This window comes from Corylus avellana, chromosome ca8 (assembly GCF_901000735.1).
Source record: "Corylus avellana chromosome ca8, CavTom2PMs-1.0".
NCBI classification, from domain to species: domain Eukaryota; kingdom Viridiplantae; phylum Streptophyta; class Magnoliopsida; order Fagales; family Betulaceae; genus Corylus; species Corylus avellana.
In genome coordinates, this window is record NC_081548.1 from 7,503,338 (window position 1) to 7,511,988 (window position 8,651).

An 8,651-nucleotide genomic window follows, 5' to 3' on the forward strand; every position below is an offset into this window, starting at 1 on the left:
GCGGGGAAGAAAGCGGCCGGGGGAACGGCAAGACCATAGGCAAAAAATGGAGAAAAAGCAGAGGGGGAAAGGAGAGGCGGGGAGGGGGAAGAAAGGGGACACCGGGACTAGGGACATCAAGTAAAATACTAGTACTCGGAGTGGAGAGGTCGAGGGGAGGAGGGATGCAGGCAACGGGCATCCCTCCTTTGCATCCCTCCTCCCCTGAGGCGGCGGTGCTCTAGAGGGGGGCTTAGGGTTTCACTAAGCTCTGGGGCAAACAATTGGAGTTTTTTCCTTCCAATTTTTTTGAAACAGTAGGCAGCGATTTTTAGGTATGTGGTAGTCAAAAGATTTATATTTATTAAGGATTAATTATAAAGTTTTATAACTACATCTTGATAGGTTCACACTAAGACACCTAAGTGCTAAGATGTAAGCATTACATGCCTAATAGACCCATTTGATTGAGACCTAAAGTTACAGATGTTATATAACATGCTTTTATGTCTTTCTCGGTGGACACTTGGACCTAAGGTGTCATTTTCATACAACATACTAGACACTTGTATTGTTGTACAGCAGGAGTTGAGTGCATGAAGGACATATGTCCCATATGCAGCAAGCTCTTAAGGGGAGCAATTTTCCCCCAATTGCTCACAGCTCAAGTGAGTGTGAGATAAGGGAGGGATTCGAGAGGGTCTGCTGCCAGGAAAGAAAAGAAAGAAAGGAGAGAAGAAAGAAAAGAAAGAAGAGAAAGAAAGGGGAGGAAGAAGAAGAAATCAAAGAGGATTCCGAATATAGGTGTTTTTGAGGTATAATCATTAACATTTTCTTGTAGTTTATGATTTACCCATGGGATTAGAAGCTTGAAAGCATATGGGTTTGTGAGAATTTGATTAGGTCCGAAAATTAGGGTTCTTACATTGGATTTTGGAGATTTTGTTATCTTGCTGAAATCTCTAGTTCCTCTTATGATTTTAGTTCTACCCAATAGATTTGAAGCTTGAAATTTTGATGATTTGTGGGATTTGTGATTAGGTTAGGAATTGTGGTATTTTTAGTATGGGGCTAAATCCCTAAAACTAACATGGGGCTTTCGTGTATAGTGGATTGTTTATGCATTATCCAAGCTCTAGGTTGTTAGATTAATGGATTAAAAGTCCAATTTTACTAATTGTGGAAATATGGGCATAAACCCTAATTTTGTAGTTTGAATTAAATTTGGGGCTTTTAGTGTATGAAAAATAGGGTTGCTATTTGGAGGGGATAAATTATATTTAGAGTGTTAATTGACCATAGATTATTATGTGATCCATGGAAGTTGGTGCTTATTGGGTTTAGGTGCTAATATGTCATATGATAAAGAGTGATTGTTGTAAATGTTTCTAAGCATTTTATATTGGGAATAAGTTGCTACATTAAATGGCTTAGGAAGAGAGTGATAATATGGCTAGACAAACTTCTTAAGCTATTAATTGTAGTCGGATGATTCTAAAGTGATAAGAATATTATAACTTTGGGTGTTTTAGTGTAAAGTAATTGATTAAAATAAGGCCTTAGTTGAGTTGATTATTAGAATTTTATGGGAGGCATATAAATCAAGCATGATGGGGTTTGATATCACTCTAATGTTTTTGGCTAAGGATAGACGATGGTGAGATAGAGATTAGAGCGACGAGGAGTTGGAAAAGATTTTGGCAGGCTTTGATAAGCTAGGTAAATGTTAATAAATTAGTTATTTGCAAATTCACTTTACTTTTCATTATTTATTAATTCATTTTAATTTTTTTTTTTTTTTTTTCATTTAGCTTGCTCTATTGTAGATATGCCTCAACCTTCAAGTTTAATGGCCGATTCATCTTTTGCATAGAAGTTTGTTAGTAATGAAGGTTATCGTTTTTTGAATTGTCATAATATTATTAAGCACATTTCACATTTGTACATGCTTTGTGCCTTAATATTATTATGTTAAGTTTATAAGCTTTCTTGTTGTGATCTCCACAGGTTTTTGCTAGAGGACCAAATGGGAGTATGTTGTGTACAAGGATTGTTGAAATTTTATTTGTATCATATGTTGTGTAAGAGTTAACCCACACGGATTGTTAAATTTTATTTATATGTTGTGTTTAAGTCTGCATTCAAATCATTGTTAAAACATTGGTAAATGACTAAATGTTGTATAACTTGCATTTTTTTTTTCTTCCCTTTTTTTAGGGGTAACTTCACTTTACATCCCTGAATTACCATGCGATTTAACAAGCCCCCAAACTTCAAAACTTCTCAATTTGAACCGCTGAACTTTCAACTGCAGTCAATTTGAACCCCTCCATCAGATTTTATGCCCCTGACTTTTTTATAAAATTTCAAATTTATCCTTAATTCCAAATTAAAAAAAAAAAACAAAAAAAAAAAAATGAAGATCAATATGGGCTCTTTTTACAGCAATTTGGCCCAAGAAGACACTAAAAATGCAAAAAAAGCAAATGAGGTAAAAATGCTACAATGATCCAAAAAAAAAAAGCCCAAAACTAAAAATTGGTTATATGTTTATCTTGAGAAAGGCCAAAAAATCCAAAAAAACAAAAAAAAAACTCAATTTTGAAAAAGCAATTATAGCGGGCCGTTACATGTTTTACTAACCGCTAACCGGTGGTTAGTAGCTAACCACTAACCGCTAGGCAGTTACGGTTGCGGTTAATGAAATTTAATAACCGTTAAAGCTGTTAAAGTTAGCGGTTTTTGCCTATAACCACTAATCATAACTGTATTAACACTCCTACCAAAATGAAACTTTGGCCCTGCCTTCGCGTACAATGTATTAAATTGAAAGTTAAAAATAATATTAGAAAATTAATAAAAATAAAATTATACAAATTTATATAAGCTCGTACTTATACGAGTTTGACTCATTTAATAAACAAACTTAAATTTCTATTCAAGTTCAATTCATTTAGTAAATTAACTGAACCCGAGTTGAATCCAAACTATTCATAAACAACTTAGATTGTTTGCATTTGCAGCCCTATGGTGTAGATAAGTATAATTATAACAGTAGAGTATAATGTTATTTTTTTGCTTTTGATGATTTATATAAATCATGGTAAGATTGAATTTTACAATAGGACCCATTACTATTACCTGACTAATTAATTATAGGATGCATTTTTATTTTTATTTTTCAATTTGGACAAAAAATCTTATCCATTTATTTTTTAAGTTCACATGATACCATTTTAAAATCCCTTCCATCTAACTTCTTTGGCAAATTTAAATATAAGAAAATAAAAGATTAAATTTTAGTGTGGCTATGTGGGATGGATTTCCAATGATACGATCCTAATAATTAGAGATATTATTTAGAGAATTGTAGATAATGGTAGGAGTTATCAATAAGAGTCATGACGAGTAGTAGTATTTTATTAGAATATATAGGAATTAAGTGATAATGTTCTATTTATTGTAGACATCTATCACCTTAAGACTATTTAACTTCTTTGTCAAATTTAAATATAAGAAAATAAAAGATTAAGTTTTAGTGTGGCTATGTGGGATGGACTTCCAATGATACGATCCTAATAATAAGAGATATTATTTAGAGAATTGTAGATAATGGTAGGAGTTATCATAGTTATCAATAAGAGTCCTCACGAGTAGTAATATTTTATTAGAATATATAGGAATTAAGTGATAATGTTCTATTTATTGTAGACATCTATCACCTTAAGACTATTTTTATTATTTAATGGCATTTGCTAATAAATGAAAGGGGTTTATATTGGTATTATAATACAGTCTGTGTATTTTGAAAGTTTTCGGCTCACTCGAGATAGCTATTGGATGTCATGACTCCCTCCAACGAGCCTATTTATCATTTTTCTGTGTTTTGAGCTAATTGGTTCAAGTCATCCAAAATATTGCTAAAGAAAGAAAGAAAGAAAGAAAAAAAGAAAAAAAAAAAAGAACTTGACTTCACATTGTCAAATAATTTCAAATTGTGATACAAGTAGCCTAAAAAAACAAAAAAAGAAAAAAAGAAGAAGCAATAATCCATAAATAAAAAGAAATATTCAAAAAATAAAATAAATAAATATAAAAAACACAAACAAGCACCAAAAAAAAATTAAATAATGTTTTTTTTTTTAAAAAAAAAAACATTACAAGGCCGGACCTCGTGAGAGCAACCCGAGAAAGAAGAGAGCGGGGAGAGAGAAAGAAAGAAAGAAAGAGAGAAAGACAGAGAGAGAGCAGCGATCGAGCTGCACAGAGCAAAGCTCAAATATAAAATCAGTAAAAGCCCACAAAAAAGAAAAAAAGAAAAGAAAAAAAGAAATAATGCGCGGAAGTGAAAAAAATAAAATTGAAAAAGAAAAATAGAAGAAGAGCGCGAGCGAGAGCGAGAGCCGAAGCTTCGAAGATTCGGACCCTCCAGTCACTCAGGTTCGATTTCTCTGCAATTCGTCGAGTTCTTCGAAAGGTCAGAGCTCAATAAATCTCTAACCCTCTTTCCCATACTCTCAAGCGTAGTTTTTGCTCTTCATTGTGCTTCATTTCTCTGCAATTCGATTTCTCTGCTATGTTCCCACCAAACTCAATTTGCTGAACTCGCTGATCTCTTTTGTTCAACTTCAAATTTCGGGTTTTGAAGTTTGAAGCTTTTTGAATTTCGGGAAAAGAATGGGGGGATTTTGATTGGTGCTGTGGTGCAATTTTGTGGTTCGTGAAGTGCGTGAGAAGGCACGGTGCCGTTTGACCCAAAGTTTGGTGATTCAAACTTAGGGTTTTGATTGGGCATGGTTTTCAATGAATTGAGCTTGATTCGGTGGGATTTTGTGAGCTCCGTGGTGGGTTTGATCTCTAGGGTTTTGGGTTCGAGAAGATGAGATTTGGGTTTGCATTGTATGGTTTGTGGGTCGGTGAATTCAGGGTTGTTTGGAAATAAGAATACTGGTAATACGGTTGGGAATTGGGGTTTTCGGGGGTTTTTGTGATTCGTTGGATGCGCATTGAATGATATGTGGGAGGGAAATTTTTGGGTCGTTTGGAAACAGAAATAACTGTAATTTGGGTTGAATTGGGGTTACTGGGGGGGTTTGTGATTCTGCAGACGGTGTATGAATCTGTTTCTCGAGAAATGCAACCTCAGCAGAGCTCGAGAATTGATTTGGTTGACTTGAAAGCTCAGATAGTGAAGAAGCTTGGGGTTAATAAGGCGAAATTGTACTTTTCTCACTTGAATAGGTTTTTGAGTGACAAATTGGGCAAGAGTCAATTTGAAAGTTTTTGCATTCGGGCTTTTGGGAGAGAGAATCTTCCACTGCACAATCAGTTCATTATTTCAATCTTGAAGAATGCATGCCAAGCCAAGACCCCGCCACCAATTTATTTACCAGGTCCTCAAAAATCTGTGATACAAGCTCCAAACAGTTCTCCTGTTGGGGAGGATGTGCATGAACAAGGTGGGGCTGTTTTTCCGAATCAGAATCAAAATGTACCAGTTTGGTCGAATGGTGTTCTGCCAGTGTCCCCACGAAAGGGTAGGTCTGGGATACGTGATAGGAAGCTCAGGGATAGGCCAAGTCCACTTGGACCAAATTGCAAGGTCGAGTGTGTCTCACATCAATCCATGGGAGCAGAAGATAGCAATAGTAAGGTTAATATGGAAAATGGTGATTTGACTCCATTTGATTATCAGAGACCGGGGCAGCATCTTCAAGCAGTTGCTGAGCTACATGAGAATGAAAGGGAGGGTGCTGTTCAGCGGCCTGCCGAAAAGCCAAGGATACATGGTAAAGATCAGAATGCAGTAGCTGTTATTGAAGATGGGGAAGAGGTGGAGCAGTCAAACCGCACGAGTTTCTATAGAAGTCCTCTACTTGCACCCCTTGGGATTCCGTTTTGCTCAGCTAGTGTAGGTGGGTCCCGCAAAGTTATGCCATTGGGTAGCAGTGGTGATTTTGGTAGTTGTTACGATAGTGGTGGATTGTCTGATACGGAGACTCTGAGAAAACGCATGGAGCAGATTTCAGCAGCACAGGCCCTTGGAGGCGTTTCTATGGAATGTGCTAATATGTTGAATAATATGTTGGATGTGTACTTGAAGCGGTTAATCAGGTCTTGTGTTGAGTTGGTGGGAGTACGGTCTACACATGAGCCAAAAAAGCACACTGTCCACAAGCAGCTGACTCAAGGCAAAATTATCAATGGCATGTGGCCAAGTAATCATGTACATATGCAGAGTAGTGGTGGGCCTGTGGAAGTTATGCAGGAGCAAAGACCCCAGGGCTCAATATCTTTGCTTGATTTTAAAGTTGCCATGGAGCTGAATCCTCAGCAGCTTGGGGAAGATTGGCCATTGCTGCTGGAGAAAATTAATATGCAGGCATTTGAAGAATGAAACCTCCCTACAAGGACCTGCTTTTTCAAACCGTGGATGGCTTTGTACGTTCTGGTGCAAAGGGGGGCGAGCGACTGTTGTTGGAGATAATTGATGCACTCAGTTCTGTTCTTACTTCCAGGATAAACGAGATTCCTCCCAGTTGGTTGAAGCTCTGGCCTTGCAAATCAATTGTGGGCTTGAGCATCAAAATGTCTGTACTTGCCTGCTGCAGAGCCTGGACTGGTCAGGAAATTATTTAACTGCAACCAAGCAAGTGGCACATTCAAATGGAATGCCCATGATTGGTTGCTCTGTTGTATCTTTAGCATTGATCTTGGCTGTATTTGCCATCTCTACAGATCTCAAGCATTTCCTGTAATTTACAGCCATTGCAGAGGAAAAACTAAGAGAGTTTTGCAGGGATACTGTTGTGTAGCTTGGTGAAAGGTAAAAAATTCACTTGTGTAAGAGCTGCAGTAATGCTCTGTATGTAATGTTAGACTCTGAGAATTAATTGGAATTTGAATATCAATAACACATTAACATCCATTATTATCTCCTTAATGGTTTGACATCATAGTTCTAACCAAATGACACCTGAACATCCTGCTGCTAATGTGTCTTCCCTCACAGTGTTGTTCGAATGGACATTTATGACCGTCATTGTCACTATTTTGTCTTGCAAATAGCAGTGGTGACATATCTTTTCTTTTTTGCATATGATGAAATTAGTGGATGCTAGGAAGCTACTCTGTTTCTCACTCTGTTTTACCATTCAAAAGGATATATATTGCTCTCAAAGGCTTGGAGTCCAAAACCAATTTTCATGTCTCTGATTGATTTTTACTGATCTAGGATAGCTGGCAGGTCAATGTATCATATTGAATTCATAGCCTCGGATTGGATTAATGTAGTTATTTATTATGATAAAAAAACTTGAAACTCATGAAATTGGTTGACTCAGCTCATTGCTAGTTTTACTTAAAAAACTATGATGGGGAAAAATTGGTAAAACAATATTGAAGGGGAAAAAAAGCAATGGGCATTAGTTTTACCACAAAAAATAAAATAAAGAAATCAATCAACTTTAGTTGACTTAGCTCATTGCCATGTCTATATGGTTCCTAACTTGTGCAGATCTGTTTATCTTTTAAAAATTTATGCATATCAATATGTTATATGTGATGTGATGTTGGGCTGAAGATCAGTGTGATTGTCACATTATTGCTTACTCTGATTCAGTCTTCCTACTGATAAGTGAGTTTTTGCCTCTCGACTGCTGTTTTGTATACTTATGTGGATCTGAAGCTGGCAAAGCACTCTAATACAGTTTATGGAGGGGCTCATGCTTAATGGTTTGTTTCATTTATCATTGCTTGGAATATTGAGTATATCTCCATTATACTAATATCCTTATGATCAACTCACTGATCTTGTGAACTTTGACACACCTTTTCTCCAAACATGTCTTGTTTTCTAAAATTTTTGATCAGTTTTGTTCTTTCTCATGAGTTATCGTACTTTGCCAGTTACTTAAAAAAAAAAAACTTTACCAGTTTCAATATATGGAAGCAAACTATACAAAAAATATTTAGCAGGTAGCAAGCGTTGGTTGAGCCATCCAGTGAAAGCTTTTATAGCAATGGAAATTCTTACTTTTTATTATTAACCAGTCTCCTGTATATTCAATTTACAAAAAAGTTCTTGTTGGTCGTAACAGGGAGGATAAATTTAAAATGAAAGATTAGGGTTTGATGTGCCTTTTTGAGGATGTGTATTAGGTTCAAGGACTTGCACAACCCAACCTGAGAATGATGGAGGTTTGGTTTCAGTTACTCGTAGAAAGATCAACAATGAAGAAATCATCAGATGCAACCTTTTCAAAGTAGGAAAGATCAAACCAAAGACGCTATTGTTGAAGATGTGGATGAAGTGATGCAGGCCAACCACCTGAATTCAATTGTCATATCTTCAGATTCCATTTTGCTCAGCTCCTATGTCTTGCCCAGAAAGCTTTCTCTGTGGCCAGCAACTGTACTTGTCTTATGTATTTGGTAACAAAAAAGGAAAAGGGATTGTATGATGTAGAGATCCCGAGGGATGTACAGCAGATATAAGCAGTGCTGGGCCTTCAGGAGGTTCCATGGACCGTGCTCATATGTTCATTAAATGATGGATGTGTTCTGTAAGTGGTTGTTCAGGTCCTGCTTTGAGTTGGTTGGAGCAAGGTCTGCACACAAGCTGAAATAGCACCAGGCTAATTGAATCTGGCAAAAAAGATAGCTGCATATGC

The 8,651-nt window shown here is 36.5% G+C and overlaps 1 protein-coding gene across 1 annotated transcript; it reads left to right on the top strand.

Annotated features, from left to right (window-relative positions):
* Positions 1 to 4,167: 4,167 nt before the first annotated feature.
* On the top strand, positions 4,168 to 6,922 carry LOC132190610 (uncharacterized). Its single transcript, XM_059605648.1, has 2 exons — positions 4,168 to 4,456; positions 4,628 to 6,922. The coding sequence occupies exon 2, from the start codon at positions 5,114 to 5,116 to the stop codon at positions 6,374 to 6,376; it is 1,263 nt and encodes a 420-aa protein (XP_059461631.1). The 5' UTR covers positions 4,168 to 4,456; positions 4,628 to 5,113; the 3' UTR covers positions 6,377 to 6,922.
* The last annotated feature ends 1,729 nt before the right edge of the window (positions 6,923 to 8,651 follow it).

Excerpts from the sequence above, each read along its gene's own strand:
- LOC132190610 (XM_059605648.1), top strand. The coding sequence starts at position 5,114 with ATGCAACCTCAGCAGAGCTCGAGAATTGATTTGGTTGACTTGAAAGCT.